Raw genomic sequence first — 21,775 nt, forward strand, 5'->3', positions numbered from 1 at the left:
AATAAGTTATGGCCCTCAAAAAAGTGAAGTTTTCGATTTTTGACCGTTTTTTTTCGAATTTATTATTTTTTCTCAAAAAATGCCCTCCCATACTAAGATATCGGTTTCATTGATGAGAAAGGATTCTGAGAAGCTCTCCTGTTAAAGCGATTACACCCAAACTTTTGAACACAAACAGTTATGAATTTTTGCTGTTTTTTGAAACTTTTTGATTTTTCTCAAAAACTACGCTCTGGAAGGTGAGATATTGGTCTTATTTTGTAGAACGGGTTGTGGAAAACTCTCCTGCATAAGCGTCTAGGCCCAAAATTTTTGATGTTACAAGTTATGATCCTCTGAAAAATCAAATTTTGATTTTTGACTGTTTTTAGAAACTTTTTGATTTTCTCGGAGAATACCCTCGCAAATCTGACATTTTGGCTTCAATGAGTGAAAAGGGTTTTGTGAGGCTCTCTTGCACCAGCTTTAACGCCCAAATTTTGTTACACAAAAAGTTTTGACCCCTGGAAAAGTCAAATGTTCGATTTTTGAACAAATTTTGAAACGTTTTGACTTTTCTCAAAAACTGCTCTCCCGAATCTGAGTTAATGGTATCAATGGGTAGCACGAGTTGTGGGAAGCTCCTTTGCGCAAACAGTTACGCCCAATTAGTATGCAAAAACTTATGACCCTCGGAAATGTCAATTTTTTGATTTCTTGTCCGTTTTTTTTTGAGTTTTTTTTCTACTTCTCGAATACAACTCATTCTGCTATCAAGGATTTAATCAAAGCAACAGGTTGTGAGAAACCTCCGGGCATACGATGCTACGCCTTAAAGTTTGGAAAAATTGCGTCTGGAAAAAATCCAAAATCACAGAAATTTTCACTCATTTTTTAATAGAGCAACAGTTAACGTTATGGGAGGAGCCCAATCCTTAAGTTTTTGAAAATATCTACTTCATCCCGCATCAATACAACAAAATCAAAAATTATCAAACAGGTACCTCCCGCTTCAGCTGGACTTTTAGTTTGTTTTGTCACCAAAATTGGCTATCAACTTTTTTTCATAAAAACATGGAATTGTATGACAAAAAAGTACCAAATGAACAATCTCCACATTGAAATTTATCTAAGGGGAAGTTGTTACCTTGATTAAAACTAATACAATTCAGATAATCAGGGTTGAGCATAGTACATGCAGTCTTGGTGGCTGAAATTTACCGTTTAGCTTTATGGGGAAGATTGTTCATTTGGTGTCGAGAAAAAAACATTGATTTGGACGTTTTTCCGGGAAATTTAATTATGGTTATTTGATTGAGTACTTTAACACAACCCGCTTTTAATTTCACCTATATGAGCACCAGAGTGCCTTCAAGGACCGTCAAAATGTCATTTGTTTAAATTTGGTCGAATATCCCATAAGACCCACATTTCTGTAACAAGAGTAAGCATCTTAAGAATTTTGTTTTGTTTTATCCTTTTTTTGAGGTCAAAAATAGTGTTTGCAAAGATTTGATGCTTTCATTTGATCGAAGTCGGCGACAACCTTAGGTTAAATTAAAAAACCTTAAAACAATTAATGACACAAAACAAAAAAACAATAGCCATGTTTTTGCTACTTAAGCCCCTCCCATCAATTCTTGATGCCAAATTTTTCTAAAGGGTCCTCATTTGATATTATTACTTCATTTTTGGCGGTCAACCTTAGAAAAATAAGTAAATTCTCAACAAAACTCAATTGAATATACATTTTCAAAAAATACTTCTTTAAGACCCGTACCCAGTAAGTTTTCTGAAACAGATCTTAAATTATTTACTTCAAATCTAAATTTCAGATCTGGAATAGGTTGTGAAATGTTTAAATAACGCATGGATACTTTAAGGATGGGCTATTTCAGATCTAAAATTTTCTTTTTCTTGGCTATTTCAGATCTGAAATGTTCTTTTTCTTGGCTATTTCAGATCTGATATTTCGTTTTTCTTAGCTATTTCAGATCTGAAAGTTTCTTTTCCGTGGCTAGTTCAGATCCTAAAATTTCTTTTTCTTGGCTATTTCTGATCTGAAAATATTATTTCATTACGTGCAATTCGGTTCAAAATAAGGAAAACATAAAAAATACTCAACAAAATCACAATGATGTTTTTAACAAAGTTTTTTATTAAATGTTTTTTTTCCGATGATTTCCTTTTGAAACATGATCCCCGATGAGCTCCGTTTGAAACATGATTTCCGATGATCTCCTTTCCAATGATCCCCTTCCTGCAACTTCCCCCGATACTTTTGACTCTAAAACAACAAACAGATTTTAACTATTAACAGAAAAAACTTTTAAACGACAAATTTTTAAATTCTTTTAAAAAACGCCTTTAACACCTTGGACGAAGCATTCTCAAAATACATCTTCGAATGGCTGATTCACATTTTGAGTTAGACATGTAAATTTTTGCTAAAAAAACTCCAAGCATCTTTGCAACGGCAATCTTTATACCCCCATAACATTTTTCCTGACAAAATAATAAAATATAAACAATTGAATACATTTCTGCTTTGGTCGCGCAAGACTGAAAATCAATATTTGCCTTGGCAGAAAAAAGCATATGCTTGGATCAAAAACACTCACACACAATTTGACCATATTTTTTCTATTTTAAATACAAATAATTGATTATAATTTTGCCGAAAATCTCTTATAGTCTCTTAAAATATCTTATAATCTAATATAATATATTATCATTAATTTTAAGTCTTTTTTCTGTAAACAATCTCAAAAAATGAGATGTCTTGTCACTCTTTGGTTCTTCTGAACACAAAATTTTACCACGAAACAAAAGTTTCATAGAGATCCCTGCAATTTAGTTGAAAAAATCCCACGGCAGGTGAAATATAACTCTTCTTTATAAATCATGAAAATAACGCAGTGTGCTGATGTTTTGGTGGTCAAAAAGTTTAAAAAGTACAACATGAAACAACTATAATCAAGAAAAAAATAAAGACGTTATAAGTTTGAATTGATTTGAAAATTGTTACAACAATGCTCCCAATTTTTCATATAAACCAACGTCCACGAAAAGCATAAAATAAAAGGAATTCATGAGCAAGGTTGATGAAAAAATGGGCAAACAAAATAATTATAAACAAATATAATCGATTATAATAGATTTTTTCTGCAGAGAAAATTAATTGAAAATTCGGATAAAAATCAACGATTTTAATCGATTAAAATGTGTTATAATTGATTATATTTGATTTCAAAAAGAGAGATTTTAATCGATTATTAAATAATTAAAATCATAACTTTCTCAATGTTTGTAATACTGTAAAATTGTTTTATACTCGATTACTGACGCTTGAAACTGGATGCGGGTTACGCCATGGAAACATAATTGGTCTCATACTTAACCTTGTGAAACTGTTTTGTTACACCGTAAAATTGATGTATCTGTTTTAGGAAAAACAGATAAAACTGTTTTGGACGACCTGAAAAAAGGTCAAAACAACTTCTATTTTTTAAAACCCCTCCGAAACTCACTTCCTCCTGAACCCCTTCCATCCCTAGGTTAACTTTATGGAAAAAAACACACATTTGGATATTGTATGATAAATTTTTTTCCGTTGCTACAAAAAAATTTTCAAAATCAGGGAATCTATTTTAATCGTAAAACTTTTCTATGATCAAACCAACACTTTACTAAAAAAAATTTGGCAAGCAAAAACTGTACCTTCTGTCTGTAGGGAAACTTTCAAAACTTTTTCAAAACTCAGATTTTCTCAAAAACTACTCTACTGATTTTCAAAAAAACATACCAATGATAGTACGCCCACTTCCATGTGTGCCTGTGTAGTTTTGAGGCTCTCTCTACCTTATTCCAGCTTTTGAAAAAGTAAAAGGGGGGAGTTTTTGAAGTTTTGACCCATATTTTTGAAAGTTTACATTTTTTCAAAAACTACCCTCCCCAATGTGAGATTTTGAATTGAATGGACAGAGCAGATTGTGGCAAACTCCACTGAATTAGCCGCCACGCCAATTTTTTTTACAAAAAATAAGTTATGGCCCTCAAAAAAAGTGAAATTTTCGATTTTTGACCGTTTTTTTTCGAATTTATTATTTTTTCTCAAAAAAATGCCCTCCCAAACTAAGATATTGCTTTCCTTGATGAGAAAGGATTCTGAGAAGCTCTCCTGTTAAAGCGATTACACCCAAACTTTTGAACACAAACAGTTATGAATTTTTACTGTTTTTTGAAACTTTTTGATTTTTCTCAAAAACTACGCTCTGGAAGGTGAGATATTGGTCTTATTGTGTAGAACGGGTTGTGGAAAGCTCTCCTGCATAAGCGTCTAGGCCCAAAATTTTTGATGCAACAAGTTATGATCCTCTGAAAAATCAAATTTCGATTTTTGACTGTTTTTAAAAACTTTTTGATTTTCTCGGAGACTACCCTCGCAAATCTGACATTTTGGCTTCAATGGGTGAAAAGGGTTTTGTGAGGCTCTCCTGCACCAGCGTTAACGCCCAAATGTTGTTACACAAAAAGTTTTGACCCCTGGAAAAGTCAAATGTACGATTTTTGAACAAATTTTGAAACGTTTTGACTTTTCTCAAAAACTGCTCTCCCGAATCTGAGTTAATGGTATCAATGGGTAGCACGAGTTGTGGGAAGCTCCTTTGCGCAAACAGTTACGCCCAATTAGTATGCAAAAACTTATGACCCTCGGAAATGTCAATTTTTTGATTTCTTGTCCGTTTTTTTTTGAGTTTTTTTTCTACTTCTCCTATCTGCTATCAAGGATTTAATCAAAGCAACAGGTTGGGAGAAACCTCCGGGCATACGATGCTACCCCTTAAAGTTTGGAAAAAATGCGTCTGGAAAAAATCCAAAATCACAGAACTTTTCACTCATTTTTTAATAGAGCAACAGTTAACGTTTTGGGAGAAGCCCAATCCTTAAGTTTTTGAAAATTTCTACTTCATCCCGCATCAATACAACAAAATCAAAAACTATCGAACAGGTACCTCCCGCTTCAGCTGGACTTCTAGTTTGTTTTGTCACCGAAATTGGCTATCAACGTTTTTTCATAAAAACATGGAATTGTATGACAAAAAAGTACCAAATGAACAATCTCCACATTGAAGTTTATCTAAGGGGAAGTTGTTAACTTGATTAAAAGTAATACAATTCAGATAATCAGGGTTGAGCATAGTACATGCAGTCCTGTTGGCTGAAATTTACCGTTTAGCTTTATGGGGAAGATTGTTCTTTGGTGTCGAGAAAAAAACATAGATTTGGTGGTTTTTCCGGGAATTTTTGTTATGGTTATTTGATTGAGTACTTTAACACAACCCGCTTTAAATTTCACCTATATGAGCACCAGAGTGCCTTCAAGGACCGTCAAAATGTCATTTGTTTAATTTTGGTCGAATATCCCATAAGACCCGCATTTCTGTAACAAGAGTAAGCATCTTAAGAATTTTGTTTTATTTTATCTTTTTTTGAGGTCAAAAATAGTGTTTGCAAAGATTTGATGCTTTCATCTGATCGAAATCGGCGACAACCTTAGGTTAAATTATAAAACCTTAAAACAATTAATGACACAAAACAAAAAAACAAAAGCCATGTTTTTGCTACTTAAGCCCCTCCCCTCAATTCTTGTTGCCAAATTTTTCTACAGGGTCCTCATTTGATATTATTACTTCATTTTTGGCGGTCAACCTTAGAAAAATAAGTATATTATCAACAAAACTCAATTTAATATTCATTTTTGAAAAATACTTCTTTAGGACCCGTACCCAGTAAGTTTTCTGAAACAGATCTGAAATTATCTAATTCAAATCTAAATTTCAGATCTGGAATATGTTGTGAAATGTTTAAATAACGCATGGATACTTTAAGGATAGGCTATTTCAGATCTGAAATTTTCTTTTTCTTGGCTATTTCAGATCTGAAATGTTCTTTTTCTTGGCTATTTTAGATCTGATATTTCGTTTTTCTTAGCTATTTCAGCCCTGAAAGTTTCTTTTCCGTGGCTAATTCAGATCTGAAAATTTCTTTTTCTTGGCTATTTCTGGTCTGAAAATATCATTTCATTACGTGCAATTCGGTTCAAAATAAGGAAAACATGAAAAATACTCAACAAAATCACAATGATGTTTTTAACAAAGATTTTTATTAAATGTTTTTTTTTCCGATGATTTCCTTTTGAAACATGATCCCCGATGAGCTCCGTTTGAAACATGATTTCCGATGATCTCCTTTCCAAAGATCCCCTTCCTGCAACTTCCCCCGATACTTTTGACTCTAAAACAACAAACAGATTTTAACTATTAACAGAAAAAACTTTTAAACGACAAAACTTTAAATTCTTTTAAAAAACGCCTTTAACACCTTGGACGAAGCATTCTCAAAATACATCTTCGAATGGCTAATTCACATTTTGAGTTAGACATGTAAATTTTTGCTCAAAAAACTCCAAGCATTTTTGCAATGGCAATCTTTAAACCCCCATAACATTTTTCCTAACAAAACAATAAAATATAAACAATTGAATACATTTCTGCTTTGGTCGCGCAAGACTGAAAATCAATTTTTGCCGGGCAGAAAAAAAGCATATGCTTGGATCAAAAACACTCACACACAATTCGACCATATTTTTTCTATTTTAAATACAAATAATTGATTATAATTTTGCCGAAAATCTCTTATAGTCTCTTAAAATCTCTTATAATCTAATATAATATAATATCATTAATTTTAAGTCTTTTTTCTGTAAACAATCTCAAAAAATACAGATTTGGATATTGTATGATAAGTTTTTTTCCGTTGCTCAGGGAATCTAATTAAATTTTTTAAGTTGTAAAACTTTTCTATGATCAAACCAACACTTTACTAAAAAAAAATTTGCAAGCAAAAACTGGGACTTCTGTCTGTAAGAAAACTTTCAAAACTTTTTCAAAACTCAGATTTTTTCATAAACTACTCTACCAATTTTCAAAAAAAGGTACCAATGGAAAGTACGCCCACTTCCATGTGTGCCTGTGTAGTTTTGAGGCTCTCTCTTCCTTATTCCAGCTTTTGAAATGGGGGGAGTTTTTGAAGTTTTGACCCATATTTTTGAAAGTTTTTACATTTTTTCAAAAACTACCCTCCCCAATGTGAGACTTTGAATTGAATGGACAGAGCAGATTGCGGCAAACTCCACTGAATTAGCCGCCACGCCAAATTTTTTTTACAAAAAAAAAGTTATGGCCCTCAAAAAAGTAAAATTTTCGATTTTTGACCATTTTTTTTCGAATTGATTTTTTTTTTCTCAAAAAATGCCCTCCCAAACTAAGATATCGTTTCATTGAATAGAAAAGATTCTGAGAAGCTCTCCTTTTAAAGCGATTACGCCCAAACTTTTGAACACAAACAGTTATGAATTTTTACTGTTTTTTGAAACTTTTTGATTTTTCTCAAAAACTACGCTCCCGAATGTGAGATATTGGTCTTATTGTGTAGAACGGGTTGTGGAAAACTCTCCTGCATAAGCGGCTACGCCCAAAGTCTTTGATGCAACAAGTTATGATCCTCGGAAAAATCAAGTTTTGATTTTTGACTGTTTTTAGAAACTTTTTGATTTTCTCGGTGACTACCCTCGCAAATCTGACATTTTGGCTTCAATGGGTAAAACGAGTTTTTTGAGGCTCTCCTTCATCAGCGTTAACGCCCAAATTTTGTTGCACAAAAAATTTTGACCCCTGGAAAAGTCAAATGTTCGATTTTTGAACAAATTTTGAAACGTTTTGACTTTTCTCAAAGACTACTCTCCCGAATTTGAGTTATTGGTATCAAAGGGTAGCACGAGTTTTGGGGAGCTCCTTTGCGCAAACAGTTACGCCCAATTATTGTGCAAAAACTTATGACCCTCGGAAATGTCAATGTCAATGTTTTGATTTCTTTTCCGTTTTTTTTAGTTTTTTTTCTACTTCTCGAAAACAACTCAATCTGCTATCAAGGATTTAATCAAAGCAACAGGTTGGGAGAAGACTCCAAACATAAGATGCTACGCCTTAAAGTTTGAAAAAAATGCGTCTGGAAAAATTTCAAAATCACAAAAATTTTCACTCATTTTTTAATAGAGCAACAGCTAACGTTTTGGGAGAAGCCCAATCCCTAAGTTTTTGAAAATATCTACTTCATCCCGCATCAATACAACAAACTCAAAAATTATCAAACAGGTACCTCCCGCTTCAGCTGGACTTCTAGTTTTTTTGTCAGTGAAATTGGCTATCAACGTTTTTTCATAAAAATATGGAATTGTATGACAAAAAAGTACCAAATGAACAATCTCCACATTGAAGTTTATCTAAGGGGAAGTTTTTAACTTGATTAAAACTAATACAATTCAGATAATCAGGGTTGAGCATAGTACATGCAGTCTTTTTTGGCTGAAATTTACCGTTTAGCATTATGGGGAAGATTGTTCATTTGGTGTCGAGAAAAAAACATCGATTTGGACGTTTTTCCGGGAAATTTTATTATGGTTATTTGATTGAGTACCTTAACACAACCCGCTTAAAATTTGACCTATATGAGCACCAGAGTGCCTTCAAGGACCGTCAAAATGACATTTGTATAATTTTGGTCGAATATCCCATAAGACCCGCATTTCTGTAACAAGAGTAAGCATCTTAAGAATTTTGTTTTATTGTGTCCTTTTTTGAGGTCAAAAATAGTGTTTGCAAAGATTTGATGCTCGCATCTGATCGAAATCGGCGACAACCTTAGGTTAAATTATAAAACCTTAAAACAATTAATGACACAAAACAAAAAAACAATAGCCATGTTTTTGCTACTTAAGCCCCTCCCCTCAATTCTTGTTGCCAAATTTTTCTACAGGGTCCTCATTTGATATTATTACTTCATTTTTGGCGGTCAACCTTAGAAAAATAAGTAAATTCTCAACAAAACTCAATTTAATACCAAAGTAACTAAGTAAAAAAGGCTGAAAACGTCATTTTTTAGCCTGTTTTTTTTTTCTTCTTCAAAATTTTGACTTCGGCGCAGAAAAATTTTGAGAAAATAGTGTCCTTTTTACATTTTCGGAGAGCTCGGAAAATCAAATTGGTCGATCTAAAAGCATGATCAACAAAATTTTTGTCAAAGAAAAATAAATTGAGCTATCATATATTATTATTCGATAATATTTTTTCAGTTAGAATGACAATCATCAACTATCGGCTTTTTTGATGCGGTTTGAATGAATGCATTATGGGGAAGATTGTTCATTTGGTGTCGAGAAAAAAACATCGATTTGGACGTTTTTCCGGGAAATTTTATTATGGTTATTTGATTGAGTACCTTAACACAACCCGCTTAAAATTTGACCTATATGAGCACCAGAGTGCCTTCAAGGACCGTCAAAATGACATTTGTATAATTTTGGTCGACTATCCCATAAGACCCGCATTTCTGTAACAAGAGTAAGCATCTTAAGAATTTTGTTTTATTGTGTCCTTTTTTGAGGTCAAAAATAGTGTTTGCAAAGATTTGATGCTCGCATCTGATCGAAATCGGCGACAACCTTAGGTTAAATTATAAAACCTTAAAACAATTAATGACACAAAACAAAAAAACAATAGCCATGTTTTTGCTACTTAAGCCCCTCCCCTCAATTCTTGTTGCCAAATTTTTCTACAGGGTCCTCATTTGATATTGTTACTTCATTTTTGGCGGTCAACCTTAGAAAAATAAGTAAATTCTCAACAAAACTCAATTTAATACCAAAGTAACTAAGTAAAAAAGGCTGAAAACGTCATTTTTTAGCCTGTTTTTTTTTTCTTCTTCAAAATTTTGACTTCGGCGCAGAAAAATTTTGAGAAAATAGTGTCCTTTTTACATTTTCGGAGAGCTCGGAAAATCAAATTGGTCGATCTAAAAGCATGATCAACAAAATTTTTGTCAAAGAAAAATAAATTGAGCTATCATATATTATGATTCGATAATATTTTTTCAGTTAGAATGACAATCATCAACTATCGGCTTTTTTGATGCGGTTTGAATGAATGCTTCTCTACGGTTAAAATAACCTAAGAACTGCTTGTTTTTATCTTTTTTTTTCAGTCAAAATCAGTTTTATGGAAAATTTTTGTTGAATATGTACACCATAAGTTTTTTCAGAACTTGAAGTTCGAGTTGAATCTAGAAGTTGTTCTATAAGTACGTTATTGCAGTTTCATTAAACAGGTAGTAGATATCTCTCGAAACATCAGTATTCAGACACACCTCACACCTCACACCACAAAAACCAATAAAAACTTCAAAAGGTCTCGAAATTAAAAATTAAAATTGGGGAAGTGGTCGGGATTATCTCAAAAAAAATCAAGTTTGGTTCAGTCGAAGTCAAAAAATAGCCGCATTTGGACGACTATGTTGAACTAAAGCACGAAGCTTGCGTGGAATTGGTCGGAACAGAGTTTGCTTGAGATTAGCACAGTCGAATACATTTCTGCTTTGGTCGGGCAAGACTGAAAAATCAAAATTTACTTGGCAGAAAAAAGCATATGCTTGGATCAAAAACACTCACACACAATTCGACCATACTTTTTTCAGTGAAACTTGTCAAAATTTGAGTTGAAGTCTTGATCCCCGATTCCCGAAAGCAGCACAATTCAAAAATGCTAAGAAAAAATGGTTCAACATACATTTTCAAAAAATACTTCTTTGGAACCCGTACCCAGTAAATTTTCTGAAACAGATCTGAAATTATCTAATTCAAATCTAAATTTCAGATCTGGAATAGGTTGTGAAATGTTTAAATAACGCATGGATACTTTAAGGATGGGCTATTTCAGATCTGAAATTTTCTTTTTCTTGGCTATTTCAGATCTGAAATTTTCTTTTTCTTGGCTATTTCAGATCTGAAATGTTCTTTTTCTTGGCTATTTCAGAGTAAAATTACTGTTTCATTTTTCGTAAAATTACAGGGGTTTAGACATTGCCATCTTGACCAATTTGGGACAATTGGGAGAGTTAATCCGTCTTAGAAATCGTTCCAAATTGTTTAAAAGAAGCTTATTTGCCATAATTGGTTTGTTACAAGGAGCGAAATCTATCCTTTTGTACTTTATATGGCGTGCGGGGGGATGATTTTCATAAAAAAATTCAAATTTTAGAATTTTTTTTCTCATTTTGTTTTATTTCTAAAATGTTATTTTTTAAAAATTTTTGAATGTTATTACTGCTCCATAAACCTTAAATGGCAATCGGAACATTCAGGGCTTCGCCCTGATACGAGCAGTCCTGTTAACTATAGTTTTGATATATAGGAAGTATAATATTTTCATGCTCAAAAAGACACGTAACAAAACTTCAAGAGTCAATTCGAAATTTTGAAATTTTCATTTTTTATCAAAAAAAAATAATTTTCAGATCTGAAATTGGCTAATTCTTATCTAGGATCTGAACTAAAGAATTTCAGATCTGAAAATTAACTTACACAAGAAATAAAGAATTTCAGATCTGTTTTAGAAAATTTACTGGTTACGGGGAGCTTGTTAACTACCCTTCCCCCTTCATAGTACCTAGTAATGAATTACGACAACTCTTAAAAAGAACTAAAACACGAACGGTTGAGCATATTTAATTTTTTCTACCTTGCAACTAAATTCCATCAATTAACGAGCTTGCAATGGGGGGGGGGGTATTTGAAAAAATACCTTTTGTGTCCCATGACTGCAATACCAGAAAAAAAGAACTTTAATCTCATCAATTTTGTCTAATAGTCTCAAAGGAGAAAATTTATGAAATCTGCCGGTCTGCCTATGTCTGATCTTTTTTCCAGAAACAATTGATTATCTAAACAAGCGCATTCCGGCTTTTAAGCCCCGCAGGCTTAATCTGATAGCAGCAGAATGTCCGTCTTCAACTATTATTATACACCATGTCAGCTAGTAAACTCTATATTGAATTTAACAGACTTTACCCTGAGGTCTGTGAGAAAACAAAGCAAAAGCATATGCTAATTTAATATGCACCACCGGATATTGTGATTAGTCGACCGCTAAAAAATGACATTACACGCGACTAAACTCTGAAAAATGGAATCATAACTTTTCATTTGAGCGAAAACAACACAGGTTAAAATATAAAGTACACGAACTTGTCTCATTTCAAACAGGCATTAAAAAATGCACATCGTAAAAGAGGTCTCTTAAATGTAATTAAAAATTCTGAGGAGGCCGATATTACTTTTTTGTCGTTTTTGTTGTTTTTACGATTCCACGCGTTGTATATCACTTTTTTGTTGCTTTTAATTTGTTTTTCTGAAATTAGGCTTTTCGGGCGGTATGCTCTGTGCGCGGTCAAGGACTGACGCCTGAAGTCTCTCAATTTTATCTCCGGTTCGATCCGCAATATTGGTTGGAGCTTCCTGGCTTATTTCATTATGTGCCACAGAAGCAAAGACGACAACTACGCTACAGATATCCATACCACCACGGAAAATTGCTATTCCCTCTCCGAGCTGTAAAACAAGGCAGGATTATTTTTCCCTTTCTTTGGAAATATCAGCATAGATACAGCACCACGGTTCAACAACCGTTTGTATATATCGAGTCGAGATCCAATACACGAAAATGTTGGTGTTTTCCCTGTGTAAAACTGTAGTACCGTTGTATAATCTAAATGTAAATTCCCCGTTATATTTTCACCACCAAAAAGGCTTATCTCTAAAAGATAAGGAAAAAGAATAAGCCGCTTTTTTTTCGGTGACCATCTTTTTATACATGAGATGTATAAAACTTGAAGACATCAAAATGCAGCCTGAAAGCACCAAATTTTTTCCTCCCAATTAAATTCCTTTTTATCTTTTCAACCGAGCTGAACAGGAAAATGGGAAACATAAAACGGGAAAAATAGCACTTTTCTCAGCATAACTGCCGATTTCAAGACCTCCATTTGATACCTAGGTGAATTCTAAGTTCAAACTAAAAACGTTTCTAGGTCTGAAAATTAGCAAAAATCTTAATAAAATTTAATGCGCGAGTGTATCTCTAATATTCCGTTTTTTTTTTGTTAATTACAATTGAATTGTTCAATTAGAGTTTTTTCGGTATCTGTTTATTAAGACAATCTCGGCCGACCTTCATTATCATACAATCTCGAATTTACCACCGCGAGGAAAGAACATCAAGTTCTTTGCCTCATTTTTGCAGTTGTGTTTTTCCCATTTTACGACAAAATTCACACTTTATCTGTTTATATAACCTATTTTATGGCTGCTTATTCCAAAAAATAGATATTATTTTTTGCTTGTTATTCTGTGCAGTGCAAAATTTGATTTGCCATTTACCATTCAAAAACTGAAGTAGAAAGAAAATGCAGTTATTTCCTCTGAGGCATATTTCATTCAGCTTTAAATAATTCCTGTAAATATTACAGCAACAGCATAATTGCTACTTTTCACAAAATTCAACAAAAATTGAACTTTATCAAGAGAAATACGGTTTTTAATTCATTCTTTTTTCTTGCAAGAATAATACATTGAGAATAGTAAGTTGAATAATACATTGCTATTACCATTACGTTTTCTAACAATATGATGAAGTTTTGGGAAGAAATCGTGGTTCTTGTCATATGCTGTGTCTCTTCATTCACAACTGCAGTAGATGTCGACAAGAAGGACCAACTAGCATCAAGGTCAGTGAGCCGACGAAGATGTCGAACAATTGAAGAAAGAAATAAACAATTTTTTTTGTGCATGGCCAGGGGTTTCGATCTACGAGTTTCTCGAGAAAGCGTAATTCATTTTCAAAAAATTGTTGCGGGGTACATATATATTTCAGCAAGCCTTAAAGTTTTGAAAATTTCCAAAAAAAAATTGTTTTTAAGTACCACACCGAGCACAATTGTTTCGTTCCTTTTTCAAATGTCGGAACAGAACTGCAGGTTTTTTCTACTTTCAGTTTTGCAAATCGTTGTTGAAAAAAAAATAAAATGTTAATATTTGTGTGTGTGCTCTGACTTTGACTTATATTTTGGTTGCTAAATACGGTCGCCAAACATCGTGAAGGTCCAAATTCAAAGTTTATTTACAAGAAAAAATTTTTGCGGGCAGAGATAGTTCCTTTTCAAAAAGGAACGATTCACTGCATTTTTCTTTACAAGAAGGGCATTTGGTAATCGATAGCTTAGTTTTAAAGAAAAGAAAAAGCTTTTTTTTTCCAATTTTTCTAGCGAGAAACACGTTTGCTTATAGAGGTTCCACTCCGCAGGCAATTTTGCATTTTTAGAAAACTCTCAAAGATGCAATTAAAATAACTGAAATTTGAAAACTCATTTATTATTTCTTGATAGGATAAGATCTCTAAACTTTGAAAATCAAATCCGTCAAAAACATCAGCAAAAAAACCCAACAATTCAGCTTGCTCAATTCAAGTTGGACTGATTTAATCCGGCTCATAAATCAGTCCAACGTGAATTGAGCAAGCTGAATTGCTGTTGTTTTTGCTGATGTTTTCGATGAATTTGATTTTCAAAATTTCGAGATCTTATCCTATCAAGAAATAATAATTGAGTTTTCAAGAAGCAGTTATTACGTACACAAAAAAAATTACAAAATTTTTGTTATTTTAATTGCATCTTTGAGAGTTTTTTAAAAATGCAAAATTGCCTGCGGAGTGAAACATATAAGCAAACGTGTTTTTCTCGCTAGAAAAATTGGAAAAATTATTTTTCTTTTTTTAAGCTTTAGATATAACTGATTACAGTAAAATGTTTTCAAATTGGTTCCATTCATCATCAAAAAATTCATCATCATCAAAAATTGTAAATAATCTTAGCCCGAGTCTAAGGATCATTTTTAACACAGATGGTTCTTGTATGTCAACTTCTTAGTCTTTTCATCGTATTATATACCAAAAGTGTTTTCTTTACCTTCACTTCAGTTATAAAAGTGTTTTTCCTCAGATAAGACGTTTCTTCGAAATAATTTAAATATGCAACTCTCTAACATTGCATAGGTTATGCCGATCTCTTTAGTGTCGTATACTGTCAAATTTTCTCAGTTTGAATTCTGTCTGATCAAAATTTGCTGGTTTTCCACCTTCATTAATTTCATTTCATTTGCTGTTCCAAATAATAACACTCTAATTTGATAAACAGATTTAGCATATGTTTCGAAAAAAAAGAAAAGCTGCATTTGATTGAAATAAAAAAATTATCGATATAACATAGGTTGTGATTTCAAACTTCTTTTTTTTTACTTTTTTTACTTTTTTTTACTATCATGTTTCTATTTCAGTATAATACTAAAAAGTACTTTTTTGTATTTCATTCCAAAAAAAATTGAGTGTTTGTGCTTTATTATTTTCTTAACAAAACTGTATAATCAGGAACATAAAAAAACAATTAAAGGAGATTAGAGTAAATTATTATCGCTTTTTTCAACTCTTTCATTGATATGCAACTCTCTAACATTGCATAGGTTATGCCGATCTCTTTAGTGTCGTATACTGTCAAATTTTCTCAGTTTGAATTCTGTCTGATCAAAATTTGCTGGTTTTCCACCTTCATTAATTTCATTTCATTTGCTGTTCCAAATAATAACACTCTAATTTGATAAACAGATTTAGCATATGTTTCGAAAAAAATGAAAAGCTGCATTTGATTGAAATAAAAAAATTATCGATATAACATAGGTTGTGATTTCAAACTTCTTTTTTCTTACTTTCGTTATCTTCTTGTAATTAAGGTCTGTTTCAAATACAGTACCTAAATGTTTTGCCTGTCAATTCATTAAGCACTTAAATACTTTTTGTTTTTCCGTTTGTTGTTTGTCATTAACATCAAAACTATCAAGATAAAAAAATTAGAAAATCAAAATTTGCCAAATCAGAATTTAAACAAATATGCCAAAACTTGGATTTTTCAAAGTCATCAAAGTTGTTAAAATACTGATTTGGCCTTCCTACAAAATTTTAAAAATTTTTTTATTTTTGATCTTGATTTTTTTGTTGCTTGATTGTAACTGGTCGTTACGGTACAAATTGAGCAAACGTTGCTTTTTCAAAGATGCATTTTTAATCTTATTACTTATTCAAACGCATGCATTTTGTGTTTTTTTTTGATAAAGGCAAACTTGTTAACTGTTCTGTTGAGTATTTCATTCAGGGCTCTTATCATGTTTCTATTTCAGTATAATACTAAAAAGTACTTTTTTGTATTTCATTCCAAAAAAAATTGAGTGTTTGTGCTTTATTAATTTCTTAATAAAACTGTATAATCAGGAACATAAAAAAAAACAATTAAAGGAGATTAGAGTAAATTATTATCGCTTTTTTCAACTCTTTCGCCACAAGATTTTCTGCAAGCAAAATCTAAACTTATGTTTTTTTTATGCAAAAACGGAAGTTTACAATACGCTGCGCTAGCCAACTTTTTTTTCCACCTCCTTAAAGTGGTCGGAACAAAAACTGCAACCGTTTATTTGAAGTTAAACAATTATTTTTTCATCATGTGCTTTTCAAATCAATGGCGTTTTCAAACTAAAAATTGTGCCCTGCCTCTCAGGGGTGCATCTACGATTTTCTCGAGGGGGGGGGGGATTTTCAAAAAATTTTCAAAAATTTTGTCGACCTTTTTTTAGGTCGACCAAATAGATTTTTCGAGCTCTCCCATTTTTTGTTCCTATTTTGGCAAAACTTTCTGCACCGTGCGCAAAGTTTTGAAAAAACAGGCCAAAAAAGCGTTTTCAGGCACTTTTTGGAAAATTTTGACCAAAAACTTACGTTTTTTCGGCGCGCGCTCCCCCTCAAAATTAGTATATATTGGCGCCAAAGGCACTTTTAGAAAATTTTTAGGGTCCATCACCAAAAATGGATATCTCAAAATAGTACAAAGGGGGGACCCTTTGAGTTCGCCCTCCGCCACATCCCCTAAATCCGCCCTTGCTGCCTCTCTTACTACCCTATTTTAAATATTAAGAGAAATGATTAATTTTTGTCCTACGTTGTGAAGTTGATCGTGTTCAAAAAACTAAAATTCTTCTACTCATAAAAAACACCTACTAATAAAACGCGCTAATAAAAAACAACCACTCTAAAACATGCCTTAAAAGACATCCACAATTGACCAAAAATCATATCAGATTAAAGAGCGCAATTTTTTCAATTAAGTCATTACTATTTTATCAATTTTCAGGAAGTTGTCAAAAAACACAATTTTAATTCCCCTCGAAATGCATTAATAAGTCAGCAATCACAAGCTGTTTAACCAAGTTTTCAATCAGTGAGATTTTTTCATCAATGGAGAATTTTTAATATGCTATAGCGTGGTTGCTAGCCTCGTTTATGATGGAAGCACCGAATGAGTGAAATTAAGCTTTTAACCAATCAGATTTGTAGAAAATTCGTAACAAGTTACCATAAAAAATGACTGACTGCAAAAAAGGTATATCTAAGTGCCGAAAACCGACAACTCGTGGTTTTATAGACAACTCGTGTTTGAGCTCGGAAAGCTCGCAACGCGTATCGACCCGATTGCATTATTTTCTGATTTTAATTTGTCTGACATTAACAAGAATGCTCTGAATTTAATTTTAAACAAATTTTGCGATTTTTTAAAACATTTTGCTCAATTCTGATTGGCTTTTTCTTTCCATCATCCGGTCTATCCATAGTGTCTAAGAAAAAAATTATACGGCACCGTTTCCCGGCCCTGGCCCTTTTGCGCGTTTTTTGATTTTTCCGCACTTGTTTTTTTCTCAGTATTTTCTCAGATGTTCATAACCGCGGTATGATTGTTTCGAGAAAAACCAGAGTGAGTGAGCCTTTGCGCAACAGAAGTTAACCACATTTTTTTTTCTGCTCTCGATCAGTTCTACTTAAAAATTACATTTTGGATGCAATTATAAACAAGTTCATGTAGGACAAGTAATATTATTTTTGATTGATGTTTTTATCATAACTTTTTTTAGAAATTTTTCAAAAGTTTTTCTTTTTTTCCGCCCTAAATTGGTCCAGCTTCGCCTAAATAGCTTGCCTTAATTTAGCGTTCCTTATCATGAGAGATTAACTCCTGTAAATTGAGAGAATGTACAAAAAAAAAACGAAACAAAAAAACGATCGCAAAACGAAATCCGGTAGCAGAAAGCGACCAAAAGCAGAACGAACTGAATACACAAGATTATAATTAACAAAAACATTTTACCTCGCTATTCTGTGCTTTGTATGGGGAAAGATTCCATATTCAACTTCAAATCCACTGATGCTTCGTGGCTTAGGCATGGTCTAAAAGTTAACTCTGCTTTCTTTTATTTGTTTATTTGTGCAAAAGGCGAATCTTCCACTTGCACAATGGATGTACTCAAAGTTGCTCTTTTTTTTTCAGTTTGACCAGTCAGTTTGTATTTTTATGCTTATGGAATAATCTTCTTTTAGGCTGGCCTCCTCAAAAGAAACAAATATTTAGGATTAACTTCAAATTTTTAATGAAAAGAAGACGCCACGCTGTTGCTAAAACGGGATCTCTTTTAGTATACCTTTTTCCAAAGGGAGATTCGTTACTATAGGTACAACTTTTACATATGCTTAACCCTTGAATTACTTCTTTATGGGGGGGGGGGAGGGTGGGCCAATTCGTTACTATGTAGCCTAGAGGAAAAATAGTCGTTAAAGAGATCCCTAAAACGAATCGATTTTTTTTTCAATACCAGGAAAAAATTATGAATCAGAACCTCCTTGTATCAAAATTGCTGTCACTGTTTTGGACGGAGTTTCTGTTTTTTTTAAACAAAAATCAATCATTTTTTATTTTTCATTGCAGCGTAACAGACGGTCAACCCATTGGCGCTACAACTGAACCCACAGCGCAAAAGTACCCTTATCTCAAATCACGAGATGATCTCGTCAAGGTCATAACCACAATGTCTCAAGGTCAAGTATTCTCCCAGAAAATTGACCCCAGCTTCTATTTCAAATGGAGTGATAACACAAACAGGTCAATTGCTTTATATATGGCTACTGAGGATAAAAATAATTTATCCATGTTCGAGTCTATATATTTTGACGACGATACGAATCGCATTTGGGCGCTTCCTATGAGCGACAACGCGGGTCAAAATAATTACCACATCATGGCCAGAGGATACGGAGACAACGTCACTAGTTACCCTTATGAGGTTCTAGTCATGCCAAACATTAACAGTCCAAACCACAAAATAATTCTACATTTCGAGTATAACTACATTCTCTTCGAGGCGTATCTGCCTTATAGACTTGAGTTGTTGCGGCTTCTAAGCGTAATACTTGGCGACGGGGGTTCCTTCGAAAACCTTACTCTGGACTCTTACGAGAACACAACTACAAATGGAACCTCCCAAATGCTAATCCGAATCAGTAATTCTTCAGTAGGCTACAATCCCTGTAACAAATCTCAAATGAACAAGATTCTCAACATGTACGGGAAACTTTCGACTGGAATCAACAACGACCCACACGCTTATGTGGCCGACCAAATGGGAAATTATAAACTTTTCAAGGTCGAGTTGGAGCTCATTGGCCCGTGTGCTAGCATAGCCGAACGATTGAAAACCGACGAAAGTTCTGTGCTCTCCAGCGTCTGGCTCAAGGTCGCATTTGGCATCATTTTGGCGCTCTTATTGATGGGAGCTGCAGTAGCAACTGTTGTTTGTCTTTGCAGACAAAAGAAGCTTCGCGCTGCTGTTTCAATCAAAAAGACAAATTCATCCTCGCTTTCCAAACATTCGAACAAAACCATAACGACCGATTCAAATTTTTTCACCGTGAAATCGAAGCACGTTCCGGTTATTTTTGCCGACGAGTATGACGAGCCCTCTTCCCTCAACCAGATATCGGCGGCCTCTCCCTTGATCTTGAAAAACGAAAAGCCTCCCGCGAAAGACTGTCTTCCCCCCATGAAACACGTAAACGGGTCTCTAAATCATTCGCCGATGAACGGACCTGTTGATTTCGACTTCTCCTTTGATACACTAGCTCCGAATGGGAACGGATCGTTGTCGTCGTGTATGCTAAACAATGCGTACCCGGGGTCTACGATCATGCACGGGAACTCACAGTGTTCAAGCGTATCGCATCGGTATTGTCCGTCTCAGTATAGGCCCCCACCTCCATATAAGCCACCTTCAAAGGCCATAGTCCCAAGTTAACTATGCTATCCCTCAAAAACTGTGTTTGACCAATTTCTCGTGTTCAATGTTTTTGAATTCAAGTTTTGTAATAAGTTCCGACAATGCTTTGAATTGAAATTGAAATCTCTGCAATAAACTAATAATTGTGAGAAGGGGAATTTTTTCTTAGTTGTATCCAGTCGATAAAATAAAGACTGGCTTTTGACTTAGATTGATTTTAATCTATTATGCTTGATTAAATTTAGAATTTTATCCATTTTTTTTTCAAAATGATTACAGATAGGGACATAAATAAACTAGACGTGAACAAGCTTGTTCAAATAGTTTTGGACATGAGCTCAATTTTCGACCAATTGAGCAATCGAGCCCCCGCACACACCTCAGTTTAAAAATTTATTTCATTTATTGAAATAGGCGCTCATTGATTTGTTAAAAATTACTCCATTTGAAACAATTGCCAGATTACCAGTTAGTTGAGACACATAATGAGTTAGCCCAGTTTCTCCCGCTGAAAATTTTTTATTTAAAAAAATTTGTTACACTTGTTTTTCACCACCAATTTTTAAGAAAAACTAGAAACTTCTCGAAGGGGACAAATCTTTAGCAAAACGAAAAAAAAAATTTTTTCGGGCCAAAAATGACAGTTTAGAGCGTTTTTTGATAGGTTTCGAGCAAAAAAACGCAAGTTTTTGTCGCAAACTCTCGACCAAATTGAGGATCCTCTGTCTTAAGAGAAATTTTAGGGCCGTAGACTAAAAATAGATAACAAAAAAGGGTAGCATAAGATTATTTGCGTGGTGAGAAAAGAAGGTGAAATACTTGAGCCCCTGAAGCTCAAAGCTATTATCAAAGCTATTTTGAAGAAACCTGGATTACGGTGATTTAATTCTCCTCTTAGCTTGTAGTTCTACTTCAAGTTTAGAAAATCTATTTCAAGATGGTATAGTCATACCCTTCAGACATTTTGATCATCACGCGGAAAGAGTTGGATGAATTTGTTCTATTGATTGAATTCTGAACTAAAATGCTTTTTTTTTCAGGTTGAAAAGTAAACCGTAGCGGGTAAGAGAGTAAGTCCTTCTCGTTCCATTAAAAGTTCTAGAAATTCATAGAGGCCATCAAAAAAAATTTTTTTTTCAATTAGTTTTCCAAGTTCAGACTTTCGCGACCGAATTTTGGTATGTCTAGACTATCGCAACCCACGGTGCGACTCATGCCCAGACTTTCCAGACTCAAACTCTCGGCGCGGCTATGCAATTTGGGGGTAATTCCGGATGAGACGCGACCCTCATAGTCTGGACATCAGACTGGGACCTCGACCAGGGAATCTGCAATGATAGTCAACACGGGTGAAGACCCGCAAGCTAATTTAATGATTAAGTTCAATTGATAGCTAGAAAAGAACAGCAGTCTACTAGTCATGGCATGACCTTTGAGCTAAAGCCGATGAGCTCATTTATTGAGTTAGTTTTGTGTAAATACGCAGTCTCTTCGTCACGATATAGTGAAACCAATTGAAATATAGTATTTACATCCAAATATATTATTGATAAAACTATCTCGATAAAATATTTCAAACTAACCAATCATCATTCATAACTAACACTTACAATTAATTGTAAGGCTGAAACTATTCATAGTTTCAGCAAC

At 33.6% G+C, this 21,775-nt stretch overlaps 1 protein-coding gene across 5 annotated transcripts; it reads left to right on the forward strand.

Annotated features, from left to right (window-relative positions):
• The first annotated feature begins 12,422 nt into the window (after positions 1 to 12,422).
• On the forward strand, positions 12,423 to 20,381 carry LOC134846415 (dystroglycan 1-like). Of its 5 annotated transcripts, none has more exons than XM_063863761.1 (3): positions 12,423 to 12,926; positions 13,086 to 13,656; positions 18,781 to 20,381. In XM_063863761.1, exons 2-3 carry the CDS (start codon positions 13,556 to 13,558, stop codon positions 20,141 to 20,143), a joined length of 1,464 nt encoding a protein of 487 aa, XP_063719831.1. In that variant the 5' UTR covers positions 12,423 to 12,926; positions 13,086 to 13,555; the 3' UTR covers positions 20,144 to 20,381. The 5 variants fall into 5 exon arrangements, with proteins under 5 accessions (XP_063719831.1, XP_063719832.1, XP_063719833.1 ...); XM_063863762.1 differs by having other exon boundaries at positions 12,423 to 12,644; XM_063863763.1 differs by having other exon boundaries at positions 12,423 to 12,595.
• Positions 20,382 to 21,775: the final 1,394 nt, after the last annotated feature.

Source organism: Symsagittifera roscoffensis, chromosome 5 (genome assembly GCF_963678635.1).
Source record: "Symsagittifera roscoffensis chromosome 5, txSymRosc1.1, whole genome shotgun sequence".
In the NCBI taxonomy this organism is placed as follows: Eukaryota; Metazoa; Xenacoelomorpha; order Acoela; family Convolutidae; genus Symsagittifera; species Symsagittifera roscoffensis.

Bases quoted from the DNA above. Each gene is read 5' to 3' on its own strand.
- LOC134846415 (XM_063863760.1), top strand. From the start codon at position 13,556: ATGATGAAGTTTTGGGAAGAAATCGTGGTTCTTGTCATATGCTGTGTC. The intron at 13,657-18,780 runs GTCAGTGAGCCG...TTTTCATTGCAG, and splicing joins AAGGACCAACTAGCATCAAG to CGTAACAGACGGTCAACCCA.